The sequence below is a fragment of the Myxocyprinus asiaticus genome, chromosome 14, assembly GCF_019703515.2.
Source record: "Myxocyprinus asiaticus isolate MX2 ecotype Aquarium Trade chromosome 14, UBuf_Myxa_2, whole genome shotgun sequence".
Lineage (NCBI taxonomy): Eukaryota > Metazoa > Chordata > Actinopteri > Cypriniformes > Catostomidae > Myxocyprinus > Myxocyprinus asiaticus.
The window spans coordinates 8,796,457-8,823,581 of NC_059357.1; the positions used below are offsets into that span (position 1 = coordinate 8,796,457).

The following is a 27,125-nucleotide window of genomic DNA, read 5'->3' on the forward strand; positions in this document are numbered from 1 at the left end:
ACTATCAAATCACTTCTGAAGATGTGGATTAAACCACTGGAGTCATATGGATTACTTTTACACTGTCGTTATTTGCTTTTTTAAAAGCACAAAAATTCACTGGCATTGTGAGGACTACAGAGCTGAGATATTCTTCTAAAAATCTTTGTTTGTGTTCAGCAGATGAAAGAAAGTCTTACATGTCTGGGATGGCATTAGGGTGAGTAAATGATGAGAGAATTTCCATTTTTGGGTGAACTATTCCTTTAACTAATAACTGACTTTTTGCAAACTTACCACAGATGGAAAATAAGATACAGTAGGTGTAGCTAGTGAGTCATTGACCACAATTGGCATGATAACACTATACTGTAATAGGTGAGTTTTAGTTTTAATTTAAAGAATGATGAGGAAAGATCATGAAGATACTGCTGAGACTGCTCTCCGTTGTGGAGGGTTTTAAAAGTTATGACCACACACTCTGCACTGACATACAGTGCTTATAAACATTTCTTTACATAGCATGATTTAAAACAGATACCTTTATTATGTATGTATAAGAATACTTCTGGCTTTTTTTTAAAAAAACAGTCACAAATTTATTATTAACATGCATAGGTCAAAATGTTGAAGCTTTGGAAATGCTGAATAAATTATGGATGACAGTGTTATGGAAGGTCATCATTTACGAAGAGTAAACTTTCCCTCACAGTGTGGTATCTTCAATTCACCCCTCTAAAAAGAAAAAAGGAACCACAAAAAAGGTGATATGAACAGTTTGTTGTTGTTGTTTCTCAAAGAAAAAGCCAATGAGACTTAATGTTGCTACAATATATGGATAAAAACAATGCAATAATTTCTTAAAAGGACAGAACTAAGTATTCTTTATCAGCACAGCAGAAGCTGCTTTTATGCTTCTTTATAGGTGGTAAACTACAGTCATTTGCCAAACAAGATAAAGTTACTGTAGATATGTATAAGATATTGTATAGAACTCTTTAAAGCACATTATCAGCACCAACTAGCCCTGTTCTCACCTCTATTAGATTATTGAGGGTTATGCCTTGGCATAATATGCTGGTCTTCCAGTTCTTGCATGATCCTTTCCCACCCAGCCTCTCGAATACATACGGGGTGATTAATATTCCACGATGTTTAATGCATTCCCGCTTTCCTGCAGAGGGAGGTTGAATTTTGAGGTAAAAACTATTGCGCATGTATAAAGCTGAAGTGTGTAATTGCAAACGGAATTGCAAAAGTAAACAATGCCCTCCTCTGCTGATGAATGAAAAAGCAGATAGTCCCGTCCCAAACATGCCATAAATTGAGTACATTTTTCTATATTTTTATTAGTGCCACAGAGATATAGTGTTTACAGTTTTTGAGGAAATTATCCTTTAAATGGCTTACAGTTGTCTGTGTCTCACAAAGTCACATACTTTAATATTTAGTTGGACTGCCTTTAGCTTTCACTACGGTGCACATTTGTCTCTGCATTGTTTCGACAAACTTATGCAACGTCACAACATTTATTTCCATCCAGAGCTGCATTAATTTTTGGCTGAGATCTTGTACTAATGACAGGAGAGTCAAACCACTCCATAAAGTCTTCTCCAGCACATCCCAGAGACTTTCAATGGGGTTAAGGTCAGGATGCTGTGGTGGCCAATTCATGTGTGAAAATTATTTCTCATGCTCCCTAAACCACTCTTTCACAATTCTTCGCATTGACATCCTGGAATATGCCCATGCCCTCAGGGAAGGAAAATCCATTAATGGGATAATCTGGTCATTCAGTACATTCAGGAAGTCAGCTGACTTCATTTTTTTGCCACATAACGTTGCTGAGCCTAGACCTGACCAACTGAAACAAGCCCAGATCATAACACTGCTTTCAGAGGCTTGTACAGTGGGTACTATGCATGATGGATGCATCGCTTCATGCGCGTCCCTTCTTCCCCATCACTTTGAAATAGGGTAAATCTGGGCTCATCAGACCGCATGACCTTTTTCCATTGCTCCACAATCCAATCTTTATGCTCCTAAGCAAATTCGTCCGAATAGCCTCACTAACAAGTGGCTTTCTTGTGGCTACACAACTGTTTAGTCCCAATCCTGTAAGTTCTTGTCACATTGTGCGTGTGTAAATGCTCTTACTTTCATTATTAAATATAGCCGCGACTTCTACTGTTGATTTTTTTACGATGTGACTTCACCAAACGTTTTAGTGATCTCCGATCACGGTCATTCATGATTTGTTTTTTCCCAACCACATTTTTTCCACGAAGCTGATGGTTCACCACTATACTTCCAGGTTTGAATAATGTGTTGGACATTTCATAACCCAATTCCAGTGTGTGACAAGGAGGAGGGCATGGCCGGGCCGTGATGGTGCAAGGCCGGCGTTGAATCAGCTGATCAGCGGGAGAGCGAGATAAAGGGGAGCCGGAGGCACCAGCTCGAGGGAGAGACGTACGCGGCCACGCTACATGTGTGTGTGTTTGTTTATGTTTATTTTATGTTGAGTTTTGCAATAAAACTTTATGTTCACTGTTCAGCCAGTTCCCGCCTCCTCCATGCCCATCCTTATACTGTTACACAGTGATTTCAGCAATCTTTTTAGTTGTTTTCTTTGCTTGATGCAGGCCAATAATTTGCCCTTCTGAAACGCAGTAACATCTTTTCCATGACCACGGGATACGTCTTCCAACATGGTTGTTTAAGGATACATTTACACGACAACGATGTACTAAAAACGGAAAAGTTTTTCCTTTGCATTTTTGAAAAGTTTCGCGTACAGACGACAACGTTGTCAAAACGATCCCCGTTCACACGGATCCGCGAAAACGACAAAAACGCTGTATTATGCATGCCAGGCCAGTAGTTAGCGATGTCACTTTGTAAAGAAACACTACGCGCCTGCGCACATATGCATTCTTCCACAGAGTGTTGAATACAAAACAATGAAGATGGCGATCGCTGGTCGTAGTAGTGATGCAGTAAATCTACACTTTGCTGGAGAAGCATCAATAAACTCAAAATCTTTAGCAGCACAAAAACAGTCCTGTAGTCCGCCATTGTAGTTTTGAATGTCACACGCGTTGTTTTGAAGTACTCGCGCGCATGCCAATAGACTGAACACGTAATACGCATGATGTCATCGTTTTCACAAATTTGCGTTTTTGTATGTTTGCACGGAGACGATAACGGCATCATTTTCAAAAACGTGCACTTTGAAACCCGTTTTCAAAAGTTTGCATTTTCAGGCCCCAAAACGCCGTTGTCGTGTATACGAACAGCCAAAACGCATACAAAGTTTTCAGTTTTTTGTTGAAAACGTTGTCGTGTAAACGGCCCCTAAGAAATGAGAAGCTACACACTGCATCTGTTTGGGTTAAAATAATTGTTGCCAGCTGAAACATATTAATCACTGCAATAATTATCCAATCATAGGCTCTTAAGTATCTGCTTATTTAAATACTTTTTTTTGGCCAAGAAGTGTATGTGGTTTTTGTGATCCATAAAAAATGCCATTTGTGAGAAGGCATCTCAGTGCCGTTATTGCAGGATAAATTATTACTTTTTCTTGTTGTGACTGTTATTTTAACGAGCATTTATCTCCATTGTGACATTGACAGCGCGCATGTTTGACAGACCACGCATATGAGCACATAATGCTTCTATTAATGCATTCCCAGATTGACCGCCACTCTCATGTAACATCAGCTATGCTCAAATATTCTTTGTTGTTTATTTCATTAGTTACATTCTTTTGCAGTTTATTTCCCTCATGAACTATGCTGTAATTCAGCAATACAGAGAACTACCATAGATCCTCTTAAAAATGCACACCTAAATACATACACATTTGATAGGCTATTGATGAATATATCTTTGATAATGAAATCATAATGCAGGCCGCAAAAGATGGCTTGAGGGCTGCATGCGGCTCGTGTTAAATGGAAAAAAGACAGCGGTACGGGGTTGGAACAACACAAGGTTGAGTAAATGATGACAGGCTTTTCATTCTTGGATGAACTATCCCTTTAGCATTTTTTTGTTTTCATTCTATACCCTTTTGAGGATCCGCTTTTGTTACATTACTGTATCTTGGGACAGAATAAAACATAATGAGATAAACTTACTTTCAAACAGTGCATCTCTGTTCAGAGAGGCCTTTTCCTCACCACATGTGACAGGAAGCCAATGCTTATGTTCAGGCATGTCCCAGAGATTCTTTTGTCCCTCTTGGGTGAAGAGAAATATAATTACCAAATTGTTGTACATTGGTTTAAATGTCTATTTAACAAGTGAGAAAAGGTCACACAGATTCCACACACAAAAAAATAATCTTAGTAAAAGTAATTCAAGGTGTCTAAATCTTTTTTTCAGCAGGCAAAGTCCTTTACATATTCTGTATCACAGAAACTAAAGAGAAAAGGTGTGTCTGGTATATTGCTAATTATTTAGTGATAGTGTAGGAAGACTGGGCACAAAAATGTTAAAATTGTAAAAATATTTCCTTCATAGACTCATAAATTACTATAAATCTACTTAAAATCTTTTGGTATAATAAGTATACACATGTGCAAACAGTAATTGTATCATTAAAATATTTACATTGAAAAAGACTTATATTGTATTTAATACAAGGAGTGTTAAAGAATGTTACAACTTCCCTTGTTCTATCTCAAATAAGAGCACACCTTTAAGTAATAATATTATTGCTATAACACGTATTACTATTACTAAATAGTTTTTCACTTTATCTGGTAACAATTCTTTAAGCTGTCAGGAATAACGTGCATTTAAAGCAATTATAATGATTTAAATGTAGTTAAATAATTACTGGTTAAATCAGTTGATCAGCTTATAAGTCAAGAACAGTCAAATTGAACAGAACTTGATACATTAATTAAATAATATATTTAAAGTTTCAAAAGTCATACTATTTTTATTTTATTTTTCAAATCACTTTTTATAGTCACACAACCATATACACAAGTGCAATAGTGTGTGAATTTCATAACAAGTGTTACAATCGCTCCTGACCTCATAGCAATAAGAAAATCATGGTAGGTAAAATCCTGGTACTGTAGGTACTGAGTTAGAATCAACTGTAAATGTAGAAAAAAAAAAAGGAAAAAGTGCTCCGGAAAATCACATTTATAACCTAAAATCAAAGTGAAATGATAACAGTTCTTTTTCACAGCCAGAGAGACAACTTTACCTAAGACCAAGTTTAAGGCAAATCACTTCACTTGGTGGCCATCTTGGTATAATACTTGATCAAAGAGGTGACTGGCTATTCTCCTAAAGCCGTCACAGTGACATTACCATTTCTCCCAATCATTTTTCTACAGATTGTCAGACTCCTCCCCTTACAGTGCCCTTTCCCTGGTGGCACCCTTGACCTGGACTTGCGGTCTCTTGGCCCTTATTTATGTGTGACGTGAAGTCTAAAAGACTGTGCCCCATTATCATTTTAGGGCTCAAAAGGATACTCACTAGCGCCTTCTCGCCCTTGCTGATTTGTGTTTTCTTTCCTGTCCATTAGACTGTGTTAAATGCACCTGCCTGCAACCATCCAGCTTCTCTTAATATTTAAATTAATTGGATCATGTCATTGTAGCTGTTATATATGCGCTTTGTATTTCAGAGGTAGTGGATAACATTTTGTAGGTACAGTGTATAGGTGTTGCTTGGAATTATTCAATAAAAAAAGGATATTCAGTTGTGATTACAGTTACTTTGTCAATGGCATGACTTTTGCTTATAATATTGTTTTTAATTTTCTATCTATCTATCTATCTATCTATCTGTCTGTCTGTCTGTCTGTCTGTCTATATGCTGTTGGTCCTCCGCTTGCCATCAAAACAGTGCCGACCCACTGAGGCATGGACTCTACAAGACCCCTGAAGGTGTCCTGTGGTATCTGGCACCAAGAGATTAGCAGCAGATCCTTCAAGTCCTGTAAGTTGCAAGGTGGAGCCACCGTGGATCAGACTTGTTGGTCCAGCACATCCCATAGATGCTCAATCGGATTGAGATCTGGGGAATTTGGAGGCAAAGGAAACACCTTGAACTCTTCATCATGTTCCTCAAACCATTACCGAACATGTGTGCAGTGTGACAGGGTGCATTATCCTGCCATCAGAGAATACCATTGCCATGAATGGTTGTACCTGGTCTACAATGATGTTTAGGTGGATGGCATGTCAAATTGACATCCACATGAATGGTTGGACCCAGGGTTTGCCAGCAGAACATTGCCCAGAGCATCACACTCCCTCCTCCGGCTTGTCGTCTTCCCACAGTGCATCCTGGTTTCATCACTTCCCCAGGTAAACAGCGCACACGTGCATGGCCGTCCATGTGATGTAAAAGAAAACGGGACTCATCGGACCAGGTGACCTTCTTCCACTGCTCCAAGGTCCAGTTCCGACACTCGCGTGCCCATTGTAGGTGAGTAGTTATAACCTATACCATGTGTCAAAATGTCAAATTGATTGATTTATGACATGTGATTTATGACCCCCCTGTCACCCGTGATTGACAGGTAGAAGATAGTACGGACATGTTAAAGAACATGTTTGGACATGTTCTTCCTGGGATGTATTGGCCGGTCGTCGGATGTCAATGACTGTTTATGGTGTGTTTATGTTAATGATGTCTTACCTCTCACCACTGTTCCATCCTGGTATGCTTTTCACACCTACATCACTACCTACATCCTGAATTTGTTGTTTAAATAATGGTTTAAGATGCCATAGTTAAAACACAGAAGACACTCCTAAAACCCCTAGAAGAGTGAACAAGAGGACCTGTTGAAATGAGAGAGGAACTGACTTTTGCGGTAACATAAACAAAATGTTAGCTTTACAAAGTTTCTTCATGAAGATGTGGATTTTGTGAAATGTGATTTCACGTGTTTGGGCCAAATGCTTTGCTGTGTTTAGGAATTTTGTGTTTTAAAATCTTTGATTTGATCCTTTCTGAAGTGACATCCTGGATACTTGAACAGCAAAACAAAAACAAACGGTATGGTATGGTTGACAGTCCTTTTAAATTATTCAAACATAGGTTATACTATCAAATCTACCAACATCGGTTTCAGTTCTAAAAGAGTTTTTAACAAAATATACATCCAAGAATTAGTTCACTCGATGAATCTTTTGTACTGTATATCGGGGTTAATATTGTAAATTTCATGTCTGTGTTTCTTCACACACAATCACCTACTAAAAATAAACGAAAACAATCAATAATAGTCTAATTAAAAAACAGCTACAACTGATGTAACTATTTCTTCTTCTTTTCGTTGCAAAAAGCAAGCTGAACAGACAATGTTTTTCAATTCTCACCATATGTTCTTTACTTCTGTAAGTGGTTAAATTGTTTCTTTGGTATTAGGTAATAGCTATTTCCTACTAAAAACTTTTAATGATATTTATACATGTGTATTAATCGGTAGTCAATCTAAAAAGAGTTTACTTTAAGCAGTAGTAAAAAACAAATTACCATTTGGTGTACATGTGTTTTCATGCAGATAATTTGGGTATGCCTAAATTCACATGTCATAAATCAATCAATTTGACATTTTGACACATAGTATAGGTTATAACTACGGAGGACAGGGGTCATCATGGGCACTCTGACCGTTCTGCGGCTACACAGCCCCATACGCAGCAGGGTGCGATGCACTGTGTGTTGTGACACATTCCTCCCGTAACCATCATTAAAATTTTCTGTGACTTGTGCCACAGTAGACCTTCTGTTGGTTCAGACCAGACAGGATAGCCTTCGTTGCCTCACGCATCGATGAGCCTTGGCCGCCCAAAACCCTGTCGTCGGTTTGTGGTTTGTACCTCCTCATACCAATGTCAGTAGGTACTCACCACTGCTGACTGGGAGCACTTAACAAGCCTTGCCATTTTAGAAATGCTCTGACTCAGTCATCTGGCCATAACAATTTGCCCCTTGTCAAAGTCGCTCAGGTCTTTACTCCTGCCCATTTCTCCTGCATTCGACACGTTGGCTCTGAGAACTGATTGTTTGCTTACAATCTAATCTACCCAGACCTTGACATGAGTCCTTGTTAGGAGATGATCAAAGTTATTTGCTTCACCTGTGAGTGTTCATAATGTTTTGGCATGACTGAATATGTGTGTGTGTGAGTGAGTGAATGAATAAAAATGAGTCAGCTGAATAAAGTCTGAACCAGCACTTTTATAACACAGGCACCCTCATGGAATTGCTAACTGGTGCCCCATCAATCTGCACCTGTGGACCACAACTGCTTGACCCTTTACAAAAAATCTAAACTAGCCGCAAATTTGCCGCTTGTTATTTTCACATGCAAATGAGCTTTTGATTCACCGCAAATGTTTGCCAGACTTTTGTATCTCTTCACTGGTAGTGGTGAACCTCTGGCAAACCTTTGGAAACAAAGGACAATTTGCTGCAAGTTTTCCGTAAAGCTCATTTGCATGTGAAAATTATCAGTGGCGAATTTGCGGCAAGTTTGCCATGAACTCTCGATTTTTGTAAGTGGAACCTAGGGTGCCATTTGGGAAAGGGCAATACTGTTTCTAACCTTTACTGAGCTTGTCTTGTGCTGAATAAGTGTCATAAAGCTTATTTTTAAATGGGTTTGTTAAAATTGTCCTCGGTCTTCCCTAGTCTGCTGAGAGAACTCACCTCTCTCCACATGTTCAGTTGTCTTCGTCTGGCTGTAAGTGCTTTGTGTTGATGGTCCAGCTTGGTTACTCTCACAGTTGCTCTCTGTTCTCCTTTTTTTTAAATATCTGTCTTTTCCAGCATTTTGTTCCTTTGATCTCTCTCCATTCTTATTCTTCCCCAACAAATTACTATCAAGAGCTGTGGAATTTTTTTAAAATAAAGCAGCAAGTTTCCAGACTTCAGTGTCATTATAAAGACAGACCGACGACACACAGACAGATTAGTAGATAGATATCCTCAATTCTCCAATGAACTCACCTCTCTTCACATGTTCAGATGTCTTCCTCTGGCTGTTATTGCTTTGTGATGATGGTCCAGCTTGGTTACTTGCACAGTTGCTCTCTGTCCTCCATTTTTTAATCTCTCTTTTTTTTCCAGCCTCTTGTTGCTTTGATCGCTCTACAGTGTTTCTCAAAGAATGTCTCTCAAGCGCTAGGCAATAAAAAAAAAAAAAAAGAAAAAAACAGCAAGGTCCACAACCTCAATATATTAAGTGATAGATAGATAGACAGACAGACAGACAGATAGATAATTTTCTCACAATTCCTCAGCTCTTCAGTCAGTTTGGAGAGCAGGCGGTATCTGAGTAAGATATGGTTCTGATTCACACAATTCCAAAACCTTCTAACATGCTTCATTCCATTTTTTTGGATAGACTCCAACACTTCGTAGATACACTCATCAGTGTTCTCAAGAAGTTTCTGCTAATTCAAGAGAGGTAGAACAACAAATAAACAGCAGGGTGGAGGGTTAGACACATATAAACACTACAAATGAGACTTAACCTTAGAACCTCAGTGAAATACATTTAAATGTTACACTACAAATCAATATATTATTTAATCACAAGTGACTGGTAAATAGTAAGTGTTGATTTTTCAACACTGAAATGATATGATAAAATAAGTGCTGATACTTTTCTGGAACAGAGTTTTATGGACATGAGATTAGTCCTCATTACATTGTTCTTTAGGTTCTTTATTGCCATGAAACAATAGCTGGTGGAATTTGCTTAGTGTATAGCTAAAATTACCTCAAGTGATGTTTCCTTTATGAGACTGGCCTGTAGATGCAATTGTTACTTTTCTCATGTTCTCATATATATAACTACTATGCTTGATATTATTTTAAAACCCAGCTTACTTCATAAAGCCTTTCTGTAATGACTTTATTGTCCTTGAGGTGGCGGAGAAGCATCAGTGGGTCTTTAATTGTAGTTAGGTTTGTCTTGTTTTCACAGAAAAAGTCAAACAACTGCTCATCTGTGAAAAAATCCAAGTCCATAGTGTTGTAGATTGTGTATTTACCTCTGCTAAAACAGAACAGATTGTTAATATTTAAAAAAGCTCTTTCACATGACTTGCTTTACCATTGCAAAATGCATTGACCTATATGAAGTGAAGCATGAGCTACAGTGTTACACCATGTGCCGTCTAAAAAGTGAGCTATGAATTAGCATACTTATTCATCTTAATGCTTGGTCGGAGCATGGATGCTGTTATCTTTGTTTTGGGGGTACTTATTTACAGAATTTCTTTTGGAGCTAATCCCCTGAGCTGTAAATGCCATGTGATGGATCGAGGGGTGTTCACACAGATAACAATAATTTGCTGTTGTTGCTATACCTGTACAGTTGGTTAGGGGTTATGTAGAATTACACATTCTGTACAGAAATATCAAAGGATTGTGATCTTTGTATACAACAACGGGCAAAGAGCTGGAACCAACATAAACTCTGAAATGTTGAAAAGCGACTTAAAGAGCCTACGCCTTCTTTGCAATTGTGCTGTAGTTCAATTAATGTTTTCGGAACTTAAAAAAAAAACAAAAAACAAAAAAAAACATACAGGATGTTCAACACCATCAAGGCCCTGATATACTTCCAGAGAAGTTATTTTCATTCTTCATTCAGGGGTAAAAAGAAGTTCAAAACAGCCGAGCAACGGTATAGCCTACTGTTTGTGAACATTCAGACACCTGCCACACTGCTATGGGAGGCATTTAGAGAAGCATTTAAAGTCTGGCCCGCGGGCCATCTGCGGCCCTCCGACTGCTCTGTTGCGGCCCACGAGATATTTTAGAAACAGAACAGAATTAGGCCTGCTATGGAGAAAGTATATGAAATTCATATTCTGGACACTGGATGTCGCTATCACGTACAGCCACTACTCACAGTGCATCATCTCCACTAGTGGGTTCTCAGTGGCAGAGTTCAACAGGAGTTTGGAATACTCCTTATTTCCTATGATGAAGCACCACGCCGAAAGAATGATGCATTTATTAAAGGATTGGCATCAGGTTAGATACTTTACTCATGTACTTGTTCTTGTTAAAATGTCCCGATAACTTGCATCATTAAAGGAATAGTTCACCCAAAAATGAAAATTTACTCACCCTTAGGCCATTCAAGATGTATCTGAGTTTCTTTCTTCATCAAAACAGAATTTAAGACTTTTAGGATTTCATTTCAGGCCTCCTCCTCTAAACAATGCAAGTGAATGTCCTCCATTTTTTGTCGGTCCAAAATGCATATTTAGGGTGCATCAAAATAATCCACGCGACTCCAGTCGACAAATAAAGTTCTTCTGAACCAAAACGGTTGACTATTTTTAGAAACAAAACAATACTTATATACTTTTAACTACAAATGTTCGCTTCGGTACATCTCTGTGACATGAGCTCATGAGAGGGATGATGTAAGCTCGTTGGTAAGGTCACGCGTTACGTGGAGGACGATTCAGGACCAGCTGACACATGTGACATGATATGCAATATTATGTAACATCAGATTTGACACAAAACCAAACAAAATGGCGTAAATTGCGATAATAGGTTTTGGTAATGCTCAAATGACCAGCGAAATTATCTAGCTAAACTCAACTCTTATTTGCAAAACATTTTCAGCACTATACCAACTGATAAACTACCAAAATCATGTGACACTGTCGGAGTCCATTACGCATTAATACCATTTACGCATTAATTTCCCCAAAAATAACCAACTGGTTTAGGCTACGCACAATTTCTTCCTTTGTCACAGCATAAAACCTGCAGCGAGAAAGGGAGGGATCCTGCTTTTGCTCACTAGCAATCAGCACTCTGTCAATGGACAGCGACAGTTCAGATAGGTCAGTCAGTAATGAGGGGCTTGGTGCTGTATGCATTCTTGTGGTGCAATTAGGCAATTAGAATTGCCATGTCATCATTTTCCTGCTGTTCTAGAGCGACTAGTGGCATGCTATTTACAGCCTAGGTGATCAGCACAAAAAAGTGTCCATTAAGTAAAAATTGCAGATTTCAATTTGCATACTTGCCCTGCTAAAAAGACCACCTTAACCAACATGCAATTACACTTTATACGGGTGAGTGTAATGTTGTGGAAATATTATTGATGTATACTGTTGCCTTAGAACGCACCAGTCAATGAAAACAATTGTCACAGTGGCGACCAATCTGTTTTTTAATTCAGGACAGTAATATTGCTCATATCACACAAATTAAAGATTGTCATATATTGAGCCGAGCATGTTTATGTCCATTAAATCATACAATGAACCATAGTGCCAGAAGAGCTTGTTTTGACATAGAGAAAAAAAAAAGATTGCCAGTTAAAGGTGGAGCGTGTCATTTCTGGGTAACTAGTGGCACCAAACGGAATTACAAAAATAAAGTATGTTTTCAAACAACCTTTTCCAATGCCCCTAAGACTCATCCACGCCATTTCAGGTAAGCGATTCCTTAGATATTTGATCTCAACAGCCAAACAATAACACCCCTCCCTTCAGTGCTCTTTCAGAAGCTCCACCCACCCCCCCCTTCAATTCATGCACGCCCATTGCCAATGCTGTGTGATCGCAACAGTGTTGTGTGGATTGGTCCGATCCACTTTGTTTATGTTCCCATTTACAGAGCCAGGGCTGTGCGCACACAGAATGGACAGCTAGCGGATTGTGAAGAGATATTCGTGGAATTTGACAAAATGTATTGGATTAAAATTACACACTCCACCTTTAATAGTTTCGACATCATAGGCAGAGGTGGATTAAGACTTCATGGTGCCCCTGGGCAACAGCCGCACAAGTGCCCCACCCCCAACCACCCTGCAATTAAACTTTAATGAAACTGCCAAAATCAACATGACACTTTATAGTCTTTGTAGAATAGAACACCAAAAGGTCATAGAACTCTCTGTTATCAAATATTTTTTAAACAACATCTGTCATCAGTAGATGTTAACGGGCACCTGCCCACTGGTGTGTTGTTACGGTGCTTGTTTAGATGTACTGAAAAAAACACTAACAAAACTTTATATCACAAACGTTGGCAATGATATTATGCACAAATACTCAAACACCTTACAATGGATCTTTCTGGATTTTGACCATGCAAACTGGCATATGATGTCTTCAAAATCTAAGCCCCTAACCAGCTCAGATTCAGTGGCAAGCAGGGAAAGTGCAGAAAGACGTTTCTGTGCCACTGTTGTCCTAAGTTCATTTTTCTCTTGTTTTAGAGTAGAAAAAGACCTCTCTCCTTCACAGTTCAGCAAGGTTAGAAATAGTCTCAGTACAACAAAAACATTAGGAAATGTTGTCTTAAGTCCATTACGATCAAAATTTTGCAGCAGCTCTGCAGATGAGGTCTTGTCTTTGCTAAAAAGTCTGAACTGAATGGTCTTCTGGATATGTAGTTGAGAGTTTATCAGCTCTTATGTGCAAATCACTTTCTGTAGAATAGAACATCCAAAAGATCATAGACCTCTCTGTATGCATCAATCTGTTTGGATAGGCATGATCTGAGCCTGTCCATGATGACATAATATGCCTTGACCTTAAATCTCTCACCCCAATCAGTAAATGTAACTTCATTGTCATCAGAGGCTCGTCCACAAAACGCTTTCTCTTTCTTATGCGCCAAACGTCATATTGATAAGACTGAGTGACACTGATAGCATGAGCGGATCCTTCTACCTCAGCAAACTGCTCTCGAAGTATGCCAACATAAGTGTTTAATGACTGCAAAAGGCCAACAGCAGTTGCTAAGTCCATGTCGCTTTTTTGCAGATGAACGCTTGTTGCCTTAAATCTGCTTAGCACCCTGTCCCACAGTATAGTCATCAGCTTTTTCCATCTTATTCAGCTTGCCAACGAGTGCAGCAGCGTCACGTCTTGTGTCTGCCTTGTCATCACAATGTTTGGCAATTTTTGCAAGTGCTTCTCTAATTGCATTGTAGTTTTCATGGAGAGTTTTGGTGGAGTCAGCCCGAGAGCTCCATCTTGTGAGATTTAAGAGTCAAACTAATGTGAATGTCATTATCATGAAATATCCTATTCCAGCATTGAGTAGATGCACTGCAGAAGGTATAAAGTGATTGTAATAGATAAAAAAAAGGACGTGACCTCCTCACAGCAGTCATTTATGCTGTTGACACCAACAAGATTCAAAGAATGACCGGCACAGGGCATGTAGTGAATTAAAGGGTTTTGCATTTTCAGGTGCGCTTGAAGTCCGTTATATTTACAGGACATATTGCTTGCATTATCATAGCTTTGTCCACGGCAATTTGACAAGTCCAACCACAAGTCTCGCACCATTTTTAGTACACATTCTGCTAGACTTAAACACGTGTGGCTATGGAGGGGCTCAAATCTAAGGAATCTCTCAAATACTTTGCCCTCAGCACTGATGAATCTAAAAATAAATGTCAGCTGGTCTACGTGCGATAGATCTAGTGTTGAATCTACAATTACAGAGAAATATTTGTAATAGTTTTATCGCCCATTAATAAGATAAACTCTTCACAGATTCCAGAGGACAAGTAAGAGGGTTTACCTTTATCCTTCTGTCCATGCTTTTTGATATGTTCTTGTAAAAAGGGGTTAAACTCAGCTATCAGTTCAAGCAAACCCAGTGGTGATCCTAGTATGTTGTCATGCCTTTGAAATGGAATCCCCCTCTCTCCCAAAAACTTGACAACAGCTACTACACGCCTCAAGACCTCCTTCCAATAGTTTTGTTCCGCCGCTATCTGCTGGTCAAGCGAAGCATCCACTGTAGATAGGTGTTTCGATCTGTTTAATAAAGCAAGCATGTGGTGTCAGTGATCAGCACTCTTTTCGTGGTTGGATATCCTCTCGGAATGTTTCCAGTCACAGAAGCCGTTAATGAATGCATGAATTTGCAATGACAAAAGTTTGCATGCATAACAATAAACTAAACCAGTTGACGGGGAGTAAAGTAGCCATTGCCTAGGCACAATTTCTTTGTTTTGGAGACGCAAATGTAATAATTAGTTGTGTTCTTCCCCCGATTCCACAGTCTTGTATAGATGCTGGATATTTGGCAGCCCGGTTCTGATAGGCCGCAGGCCCATGTTGTATAGCCTCTTCCCTCACTTGCTCCGTAATGGGCCCCCATAAAGCCAGATCAGCAGGAACAATGTACTGATGCTCGGTTCCATCATCCTTCGCCTGGGTGGAGCTCGAGTCTAGCCGTTGGTTGACTGTCTCCTCTGGTTGCTGTTGCTGAGGCTCATCAGGTGCATTGCTGCTTCTCTGCTCAGAGGTGTCATCACTGTCGCTGCTTGATTGTTTAACAGAGCTAACATTTGTGCCATCATTAGTGCTGCTATCTATTTTGACTTCAGTGGATCCCCCTGGCTGCTCATGCTCGGTGGTGGCATGAGTAAAGAAATGTTTTGTAAATTGGCTTAATGTATTCTTTCTTTATCTTTTTTTAATTTTCATTTGGCACTGCCACTTAGTTGCTGCCGCTTGTCCATTACCTCATTGCTTTTTGGCGCTCTGCCCAAGAATCAAATTTTCATGCTGTAATGGTTGCACATCACGCCCACTCGGCACAGATGTGTGACTCAAGTCTTGAAGAAACAGTGCTTACCTAAATGTATTGTATTGGAATTTTTTATTGGTGATTAAGTTGGTTCCCCTGAAGTCTTGGTGCCCCTGGGCACTTGCCCAATTGCCAATATGGTTAATCCACCTATGATCATAGGCCTCACACCTCACTCTTCCCACAGTTCAAAGCCACTGGAATGGACAGCAGAGATGAACTAATCTGACCACCAAAGACAACAATCTTAACCTGAATGCACAAGGCAAATGTAATGTAGACACGGCAGTCTACATTCCTTAATATATATATTTTTAAACAGAGACTGCGCTGTTGAAATTTTGATAGCCTCTCTTTCTCGATTTTTAATTGAAATGAACTTTGCCAAATCCGCAGAGGTCGTCGATGCTTACACTATATCCATTTTAGCGCTTAATAAAACATTAGTTACGTGAACTTAAATTAGTTAAGAAAAATCAAATCTAGCCTATCAGATAGCATGACTGAAGGAAGGAGGACTCATTTTGGTAAGTAAGCTTACCTTGGCCATTTGTTGCGGGCGTGATTCAATTTGAATGAACGTACAGTGTTGAATTAAAGGGCGGTAAACAATTTTCTGAATCGGAGAAAGCATTACATAAAGTGCTTATACCTGAGAGTGGCGCTAAAGCGAATAAATGAATAAATGTCTGTGCTGCTCAACTGAGATGAAAGATGACGAATTTGAATGAAACAGCAGTTTATATTAATAATTATATTTAAATATTTCATAGTGTCATTTTTCTTTTCACCCTTTTGTTAGGTAAGCACTGCTAACCTTGCTTATATGGACGGCACGTCCCTGATATAGACCTTTTTAGTCTCTGCATTGACAGGGCCAGCTTGATTAGCCTTACTAACAATATATATTTAGAGTAAAGCCTTGAATAAAGCTGAATAGTTTATTTAGAGAAATGTTTAAAGACTGGAAAAAAATATGTAGAGATTTTGAATGTCTAATAATTGATTTTTATTCATTTATATTTACCACATTGTTTTATTTATTTTTAATATCCCTTGTTTATTGTCATCTGATGTTTGTTTGGTACTTATCAACATTTATATGACATGCAACTTTAATATATATATATATATATATATATATATATATATATATATATATATATATATATATGCTATTGCTCATCATCCTCTTTGAGATGGATTTGAGACACATTCACCCCCCCAAAATAATAATAATAATAATAATAATAGTTTGAAAGTCTTTCTTTTGTCTGTGGAACAAAACAAAAAATAAGAATATTACAATGCTCTTTTCAATACTATAAAAGCATACAGTGACCAGGGGCTGTCAAGTTCCAAAAAGGACTCAAATAGAAAACAAAAACAAAACAAAAGGTTAATATGACTCATGTGCTATATTCCAAGTATTCTGAAGTCATACAATAACTTGGGTTTGGAACAACATGAGGGCTAGTAAATAATGACAGAATTTTCATTTTGTGGTTACTATTATTTAAATTCCACGTGTAAACAGCAATCTGTTTGGGCTCACCGCTTGTGAATTGATCACCCGAGATACATGTAAACACCAGGTGTAAACAGGACAAATATAACTTACTCCAACAGATTAAAGCTATGTCTAGTGTGATGATCATAACATAAATATTATGGTATAATATTGTCTTCAAGGATACAAAATACATAACATACCTGACAATTTCTGTTTCCCCACACAGCCAATGCTGATCTCTGATCTTCCTGGTTCAGTGTTTTATTGCAAATGTCTCTAGACCACACCTATATATGAAAAGAAGCCAAGAGAAACTGAACAACCTCTCTTCCAATCACAATTTTACATTATTAGTGTACATGTAATGTGAACATCTGACTTGAAGGTTCTTATGGTTCAAATAATGCAAATCATACAGAAATAATGAGTGTGGAGTGGACTCCCGTTTGTTACTTGCATTATAGTGATGGCTGTACTGGTTAGTGTGTTTATAATGTAATGTATTTGAATCTTAGATCTTCACATGCAAAATACAGACTAATTGGTCCTGGTCTTACAAATGCCTGCTTCTCATGCCACATCCTCACACCAGGTCATACTGGAAGGAAATTAAAGTAACAAAATAAGATCGCTGGCTTGCTGCAGCTAAGATCTGTATAGAAGAATTAATGTTTTAAGGCATGTGTGTTGTATCTTTTGCACAACATCCTCCTTTGCAATTGTTAATGCTCCAGTGCCACATCAGCCTCATCCTGGCCTGTATTGCAGGGTCAGGCTCAGCTCTATGTAGCAGCTCGGTTACCATTTCACACCCTTTCTGGACCTGTAAGGACATGTCTTTCATTCCCACTGTGTCTGTGCTTGTTCTCTTTCAAATATTGTACACATCACACTAGGTTTACAGTTACATTTTCTCTTAATGCATGATTTTCTGTAAAGCTGCTTTGAAACGATGTGTGTTGTGAAAAGCGCTATACAAATAAAAATGACTTGACTTGACTAGGTTTGACCTGAATGACGGCAAACAGAATTGGTTCTTGTATGTCTTGTGATATATGGCATGGTGTCAAATTTAAATATACAAATAGGATTTGAGAGCTGCATCAGAGGTGGGGATTTTTGGTGAATAATGTTTTTTAATTCTTTCTGTTTCTCACACAAAACTATTGTATGGATAGTAGGTAGGCTTGGATACTTTAATGGTGCTTTTATGCCCTTTTTGGAGATTGGCAGCCTGTAGTCGCTATATGGTTTTGTTGTATGCACAAAATCAAAATCTCCTTTTGAGGTCTGTAAGGTCATAGTCTGCACTCAATAGCACAATAAAATATTACACCAATGCTCAGTTTGAACGGCATCTAAAACCAAATTTGTATTCTTTGTAAAGCTAAAGCAATCTAATAATGGCACTTATTGGCATGGATATCGACAACATCTTGTCAGTTTACGTGTAATACTGTAATGTATATGAGATGCATGGCTAAAGACACACAGTTATGATTGTACTTTATGTTGACAAAGTTTTTGATTACAAAGGCTAATTTGCCATTCAAATTCCACCTCTGTAAGTGAGAGGGATAGGGTGCTACTGTATTGGTGATGAAGAAAAGATTGTAGAATATTTAGATAAAATTTACTCATTAATTAGGGAGGATATTTACTTAATGAATAATGCTTACTGTTAAATTTAAAATTAAACTGAGTAATGTATGTGTAAGGAGAAGGCTACTCATGCAGTTTTTTTTTTTTTTTTGCATTCTTCTGCCCCTGGAAGACAATGTGTTCTTGAAAATCACGAAGGACTGAAATAGTACTCTTTAATTTGATTATTTTCATTAGGTTTAGGGTTCATTCGGTCAAAACCCACCCTAGCACCCCTTAGATCTGATTACAGTTTTTTTATCCAAACTTTCAGAAGCATCCTCTTTTGTGTAGGATCTTCCAAACGCTGCAGACTAGAAACCCAACCTCATGAAAAGACATTACGTATGACACTGCATAAAAAAGTTCAAGCTTGGTGAATTCTGAACGGCGAATCTGGATGACGAGAGGACGCGTGACCAATAGAAGATTGAAACTTCACACTCTGACCTCTTTGTTCAATTCAAAGAATACATAAATCAAAGCTGCGTGTTTTTATTGTTGCTGGAAAGTAAACAGACAGTATTTTCATTTTGAATATAATATTATTTATTTGGGAAATGTTATTTACTAATACCAGAATCCCTCCCATGTGACATTGCATCCTGGTCCTTTGTGTTGTCCGAAAAAATTTAGCATGTTCAAAGCCTAGCATATGACATTGTTTCCATTGTCTCACGCAGGCAATATTAAGAAATATTAAGTATTCAGGAACATCTCTATCCTTTTGATAAACACATATGTGGATGTGTGTTTGTACACACAAAGACCTCGGGAACACACGCGCCAACACACACACACACACACACACACACACACATGTTGATGGGGCTATCATTATGAGGACAAGAAGACCGTATAATGATTTTTATACTGTACGAACTATAGATTCTATCCCCTAACACTACCCCTAAACCTAACCCTCACAAAATACTTTCTGCATTTTTACATTTTCAGAAAAACATTGTTTAGTGTGTTTTTTTAAGCAAAAAAAACACAATGTGTGTTGAGCGTCCTTTTGTGCATCTTCTTTCCATGTACACTCTTTGAGGAATATTTCAAGATCTACTGAACATTTTATGTTGAATTTGGGCTCGTTTGAATCGGGACAGTCAACTGTTACAATAGATCAATGTTTATGTTAAACATATGTTTCAGGAAGTAATAAGGAATAATGTTACAAAAAGACACTTCTGTTTATTATATTTACGTGTGTCTGTGGGAATTTCCTACACTACAACTCACTGCAGTTTGGCCTCTAAGTGAAACAAATTTGCTCATTGCATTCTACAAATTGAGACCTTCCCAATGGTATATAACACATGGCTATATAATCTTTTTGATGGTTTACCAACTCTGAATATAATTGTTGTGATAATAATTTGCAAATAATGAGAATGAAACAGTTATAATTTGTCAGCAAATTAAAATGCGTTATTTAAGAATTGGTAGGATCAGCTACAGTGCTCTGAAAAAGTATTTGCCCCCATCCTGATTTCTTCTGTTTTTGTGTATATCTCACACTAAACTGTTTCAAAAATTAAAAAGCTGGACTAGATACACCCAGGCCTGATTACTGCCCACCCTCTTCAATCAAATCAACACCTAAATAGAACTTTTCAACAGCATGAAGTTGGCTAAAAGTTCTCACCCAGTAGCACACTATGCCAAGGTCGAAAGAAATTCCAGAAATGATGAGGAAAAAGGTGACTGAAATACATCAGTCTGGGACTCCAAAGAACCACAGTGAGAGCCATTATCTCCAAATGGAGAAAACTTGGCACAGTAGTGAACCTTCCCTGAAATGGCCGACCTTCCAAAATTCCTCCAAGATCACAGCGACGACTCATCCAGGAAGTCACAAAAAAGACAAGGACAGCATCCAAGGAACTGCAGGCCTCTCTCGCATAAATAAAGTTCACTGTTCATGACTCCACTATCAGAAAGACACTGGCCAAAAATGGCATCCATGGAAGAGTGGCGAGGCAAAAAACACTACTAACCCAGAAGAACGTAATGTCTCGTTTGAATTTTGCCAAAACACACCTTGATGATCCTCAAACCTTTTGGAAGAATGTTCTGTGGACTGATGAGTCAAAAGTGGAACAGATTAGAAGACAGGGGTCCCGTTACATCTGGCGTAAATCAAACACAGAATTCCACAAAAAGAACATCATACATATGGTATGCATGGCAAGCATGGTGGTGGTAGTGTGATGGTGTGGGGATGCTTTGCTGATTCAGGGTTACTTGTAATAATTGAGGGAAACATGAATTCTGCTCTTTACCAGAAAATACTAAAGGAGAACATCCGGTCATCAGTCTGTGATTTGAATCTCAAGCGCAACTGGATTATGCAGCAAGACAATGATCCAAAGCAGTAGTAAGTAGTAAGTCCACCTCTGAGTGGCTCAAAAGAAGCAAAATTTAAGTTTTGGAGTGGCCTAGTCAAAGCCCTGACTTGAACTCGATTGAGATGCTGTGGCAGGAACTTAACACACTCAGTGGCAGTTCATGCTCGAAAACCCTCCAATGTGGCTGAACCGAAGCAGTTCTGCAAAGAAGAGTGGGCCAAAATTCCACCACAGCGTTGTGAAAGACTGATCTCCAGTTATCGGAAGCATTTGGTTGCATTTGTTTCTGCTAAACGTGGCACAACCAGCTATTAAGTTTAAGGTGGCAGTTAGTTTTTCCACATGGGTGATAACTTTTTTGCTTCAGTAAAAAAAAAAAAAAAAAAAAAAAACTCTTTTTGAACTGTTGCCTTCTGGCCGACGCTTCAGAGCTCTGAGCGCCAGAACCGTCAGGCACAGGAACAGTTTTTTCCCCTCAGGCTACAGTGCATCCGGAAAGTATTCACAGCGCTTCACTTTTTCCACATTTTGTTATGTTACAGCCTTATTCCAAAATGGATTAAATTCATTATTTTCCTCAATTCTACAAACAATACCCCATAATGACAACGTGAAAGAAGTTCTTGAAATCTTGCAAATTTATTACAAATAAAAAAAGAAAATCACATGTACATAAGTATTCACAGCCTTTGCTCAATACTTTGTTGAAGCACCTTTGGCACCAATTACAGCCTCAAGTCCTTGAGTATGATGCTACAAACTTGGCACACCTATTTTTGGACAGTTTCTCCCATTCTTCTTTGCAGGACCTCTCAAGCTCCATCAGGTTGGATGGGGAGCTTCGGTGCACAGCCATTTTCAGATCTCTCCAGAGATGTTCATTCGTGTTCAAGTCTGGGCTCTGGCTGGGCCACTCAAGGACATTCACAGAGTTGTCCCGGAGCCACTCCTTTGTTATCTTGGCTGTGTGCTTAGGGTCGTTGTCCTTTTGGAAAATGAACCTTCGCCCCAGAGCGCTCTGGAGCAGGTTTTCATCAAGGATGTCTCTGTACATTGCTGCATTCATCTTTCCCTCGATCCTGACTAGTCTCCCGGTTCCTGCCCCTGAAAAACATCCCCACAGCATGATGCTGCCACCACCATGCTTCACTGTAGGGATGGTATTGGCCAGGTGATGAGCGGTGCCTGGTTTCCTCCAGACATGACATTTGCCATTCAGGCCAAAGAGTTCAATCTTAGTTTCTCATGGTCTGAGAGTCCTTCAGGTGCCTTTTGGCAAACTCCAGGCAGGCTGTCATGTGCCTTTTACTGAGGAGTGGCTTCCGTCTGGCCACTTTACTATACATGCCTGATTGGTGGAGTGCTGCAGAGATAGTTGTTCTTCTGGAAGGTTCTCTTCTCTCCACAGGGAAATGCTGGAGCTCTGTCAGAGTGACCATCGGGTTCTTGGTCACCTTAGTCAGTAAGGCCCTTCTCCCCCAATCGCTCAGTTTGGCCAGGCGGCCAGCTCTAGGAAGAGTCCTGGTGGTTCCAAACTTCTTCCATTTACAGAAGATGGATGCCACTGTGCTCACTGGGACCTTCAATGCTGCAGAAATGTTTCTGTACCCTTCCCCAGATCTGTGCCTCGATACAATCCTGTCTCAGAGGTCTACAAACAATTCCTTGGACTTCATGGTTTGGTTTGTGGTCTGACATGCACTGTTAACTGTGGGACCTTATATAGACAGGTGTGTACCTTTCCAAATCATGTCCAATCAACTGAATTTACCACAGGTGGACTCCAATCAAGTTGTAGAAACATCTCAAGGATGATCAGTGGAAACAGGATGCACCTGAGCACAATTTTGAGTGTCATGGCAAAGGCTGTGAATACTTATGAATGTGATTCTTTTCATTTTTTATTTTTAATAAATTTGCAAAGATTTCAAACTAACTTCTTTCATGTTGTCATTATGGGGTGTTGTTTGTAGAATTTTGAGGAAAATAATGAATTTAATCCATTTTGGAATAAGGCTGTAACATAATAAAATGCGGAAAAAGTGAAGCGCTGTGAATACTTTCCGGATGCACTGTATCAATCTCATGAACAGTTAAATTGCCCCATTGAGCAATAACTATGTGCAATACACAGTTTAATCTTTCTTATATTTATCCAACACATCCAACCTCTTCTGCCATTTCATTCCTCTGAAAAAAAAATAAAAAATAAAATTTGCACTGTACATAACAGATTGTATTAGATTTGCACTACCCATGTGTATGTGTGTATGTATGTATGTGTGTGTCTGTATGTATGTGTATAATTATTTTTTATTTTTATCTATGTCTTGCTGTTTTTGTATTGTTTTTGTATTGTTGTACACTGGAAGCTTCTGTCACCAAGACAAATTCCTTGTATGTGTAAGCATACTTGGCAATAAAGCTGATTCTGATTCTGATTCTGATATATATATATATACACATACATACAGTGTTGGGGAGTAACGGAATACATGTAACTGGATTACGTATTTAAAATACAAAATATAAGTAACTGTATTCCACTACAGTTACAGTTTAAATCATTGGTAATTAGAATACAGTTACATTCAAAAAGTATTTTGATTACTGAAGAGATTACTTTGCATTTTATTGTCATTTGTTTCATTTAATATTTAGTCCTTTCAGATGGAAAACATTTATACATATAATTGATGCGATCCAAAGTGCATTTGAACAGCGGTGAAACACTTTCTTATGATGTGTTACATTCATACGAGCAGACAGAGAAGTACGTTTGAAGTAAGTTTGGAGCAGAAGAAATAGAAATAAACCTTGTGTAAATTTTCCCTTTTACGATAAGCTAAAATGCTATTTCTAGCCATTTTACATTCACATGTTACCGGGCACGATCATATTTTTTTATCAAGAAAATTCACGTTAGATCATAATTTCTTTTTTTCTAGTAAGACCTTTGATATTAGGGCAAAAATCGTATTCTTGATCATAATTTTTGTATTGTTTTCCTGTAAAAATATCTAAAAATCCTTAAAACAAGTTCAGTTTGATTTATCTTGTTTTAGAAACAACACTGCATAAGATATTTAGGTTTTTCAGAGAATGTATTTTTAACATGTGTATTTTGTCTTACTGTACTGGCAGAGTTTTTATAGTCAAAACAAGTGAAAAAATCTACCAGTGCTGAAGAAGTAATCTAAAGTATTTAGAATACGTTACTGACCTTGAGTAATCTAACGGAATACGTTACAAATTACATTTTATAGCATTTATTCTGTATTCTGTAGTGGAATACATTTCAAATTGAAAAGTCCAGATTCTAGGCTTTAAAACGACACCTATTTTGTTCAGATCAAGCAAGTGGTTATTCATTTGTTACATAATTATTATTATTTTTCTGCAGGAAGTGCCCCCCACTGGCCTAGTTTAAGCTCATATATGTTCCAATACGGAGTACAGAAACTGTCATAATTACTAAAAAATAGTTTTGTTTTTTTTTTTTTTTTTTTTTTGAGGGCAGCACAAAACAAACACAACACAAGGGTTAATATTTTGTTGCCGGGCAATGAACAACCTTTTGGCCGGCCACAGGTTTAACTTTTCTGGTTTAAAGCATCACAGTTCTCTTACGTTTGCCATGTTTTCTGCTATCTGATATCTGTCACATTTAAATGATTTTCCTTCAATATGTCTTCCAAAGATTTCAAATGTGCTTTTGCATTTTCCTCTATTTTCTTTTTTCTGTAAGTACACTTTTATGATGAGATTTTGCCTTACAGCATACTTTTAATGCTAAAGATTTTTTCCCCAAGCTAGGTTCATAAAGAACTATTTATTTTATATTTATTTCATTTGGAAATTTAGTTTATACATACAGATTACTGCTACAGATGATTAATTATACCAGTTAAAAGATAAATTTAACAACAGTTCAGTGAACAGTGCAAGCCAAAGAAAGACCACAAACTCAATCAAAAGCCATTAATAGCGCTTTGTCAGAGACAGAAGCATAATAAAGATTAGGCCTAAATTTGTGTAACAGGTTTGTAAAGAGGTGAAAGGAGGAAGCAGTAGACGGAGATTCCAACTCAAAATTCGCTTTTCAGCGGAACATGACACAACACAGTCTCTGGGCGCATGTGTGTAGCTCTCTCTCCCTCACTGGCATCTGGCTCACCCTTAAATCAGTCTCCAACTCTCACAGCAATGACATTGACAGATGATGATCCTTACCCTTCTCATCTCCCAATCTCACTCTCCTTTCAAAAGCTGGCACTCGACCATGCCCCCACCACCACAAGTTGCCACATTGGCCTATACAAGACTTGTTAGCCTATGTTTTTTGCATTTCTATATTTGTATACCAACTTAACTGAAATGCTTTCTATATATTTAACATATTTTAATTAAAATGTTCAAAATGATGTGTGACAATTGCAGAGAAAAATATGGGAATATTGTATCAAAATTTTAGATGGCACACAAAAATGTGTTACAACACTCCCCCGTCTAACCTGACTTTCTGGGTTTTAAAACACTGCTTCTGGCAACATCACACAATACAAGTCGCACTAATTACAGAAAACTGAAACTCATTGCATCTTTGATATTATCACAATTTTGCATAGCACATGCTTTTCTTTCTAGATGTTATCTAAAAAGCTCAAAATGCAACCGCAAAATAGAAGGTTCTGCATTCATATAACTGAAGCAATAAACTGAGACTGAATTTCAAACCGCAAGCAATTTTTTTACCACATTCCAGGTAGAAACATAAACAAGTCAAGAACATTTAAAAAAAAGGAGATGAATTACCACTGTCTATCCAGTGAGTGCATGAAGCTTTTTAAATAATTTGGCAGCATAAACCCGAGTACTCCATTTTCAGGATGCTTTTTTCAATGGGCCCAGGATCAGTACAGATTGAAAACCTTTATGTTCTTAAAACATGTCCAACTTGTGTAATTAATTTTAAGATGTATGTTATCCTATACATTCTAATGTTTGCACTATTGTTCAAACAGTATTTTTAATATTTTAAAATCATTCCAGTCTTTTCCATAATTTGCGTGTTATCCATCTCACTGTCATTATCATTTTATCTCACAATGATATTTGAATTGTAAACTCTTGACAGTCTCATTAATTCAATACATTTCTCTAATGTAGGCTTTAAAAAAAAAAAAATAGTACAAGGATTCAAGCAGATCAACATTTTGCCAGTTCTATGGGCCATTCTCAAAAGCAGTAATTCTATGTTAAATTCAAGCTCAAACTACCTACAAACGGAGCAAACAGGTCAAAAGAAGACCTAGAATTAGTTCAAAAGCTGAACTATTCCTTTATGAAGTCTCTGCACTTTTATTTGTTAGATCTCTTTGCCAGAAGTGATTGCTCACCTTAAATCAATGACCATGTCATAATTTAAATTAATGTCACTCTGAGATATTGCTGTGACCATAACCATTTTTATTGTATGACCACTACTACTGACATACAAACACTGTATGAATTCTAAGCTGCAATTAGGAGTATCCCAATAGTCAGTATTCTTAAATAGGCCTACTCACTATGGAAACTGGTTACAAAAACATACAATAAGCCACAGTCCATTTAGTTCAGAAAATTAAAACTAGGCCTAGAATTACCAGACTATCATCATGAACTGAAAAATATTCAACATAACACAAAATACATTCATTTAACATTTTAATTACTTTACCTGACAGCTTCTGTTTCCCACACAGCCAATTTAAATCTTAGACTTTCATCTCTCATTGCATTATTGCAATTGTCCCTTACCACACCCATACAGTACATGGAAATGAAAGGAAAACATGAGTCTCCCTCTCTCTTTTGATTATAGTATTCTTCAAGAATAATTTTGAGTATAATATATATATATTTTTTTATCTTTTAATTGATTAAATACAAAGAGAGGATTTGTAATATGAAAGTTCTTACATTACTAGTCTAGTATTTATAAAGCTATTAGTAAAAGTTTTTGTAAAAGAAAGATTGTATGTTGCACTGACTTCCACTGTTTG

General features: G+C 37.9%; 1 protein-coding gene across 9 annotated transcripts; it reads right to left on the reverse strand.

Annotated features, from left to right (window-relative positions):
- Positions 1-503: 503 nt before the first annotated feature.
- Positions 504-26,822, reverse strand: LOC127451413 (uncharacterized). 9 transcript variants are annotated; one of them, XM_051716120.1, is made up of 10 exons: positions 26,801-26,822; positions 17,284-17,370; positions 9,865-10,030; positions 9,755-9,784; positions 9,263-9,422; positions 8,980-9,153; positions 8,680-8,859; positions 4,125-4,226; positions 1,017-1,153; positions 504-714 (listed from the first exon to the last, which is right to left on the reverse strand). In XM_051716120.1, the coding sequence occupies exons 3-10, from the start codon at positions 10,003-10,005 to the stop codon at positions 661-663; spliced, it is 978 nt and encodes a 325-aa protein (XP_051572080.1). In that variant the 5' UTR covers positions 10,006-10,030; positions 17,284-17,370; positions 26,801-26,822; the 3' UTR covers positions 504-660. The 9 variants fall into 9 exon arrangements, with proteins under 9 accessions (XP_051572080.1, XP_051572084.1, XP_051572081.1 ...); XM_051716124.1 differs by lacking the exon at positions 26,801-26,822 and adding an exon at positions 14,554-14,792 and having other exon boundaries at positions 9,865-9,983; positions 17,284-17,345; XM_051716121.1 differs by lacking the exon at positions 26,801-26,822 and adding an exon at positions 14,554-14,792 and having other exon boundaries at positions 17,284-17,345.
- Positions 26,823-27,125: the final 303 nt, after the last annotated feature.

Coding starts and splice junctions, on each gene's coding strand:
- LOC127451413 (XM_051716120.1), bottom strand. CDS start 10,005: ATGGACTTGGATTTTTTCACAGATGAGCAGTTGTTTGACTTTTTCTGT. Junction 9,423..9,754: donor TAAAGGAAACATCACTTGAG/GTAATTTTAGCT, acceptor TTGAATTAGCAG/AAACTTCTTGAGAACACTGA. Junction 715..1,016: donor CCCTCAATAATCTAATAGAG/GTGAGAACAGGG, acceptor TTTTCTTTTTAG/AGGGGTGAATTGAAGATACC.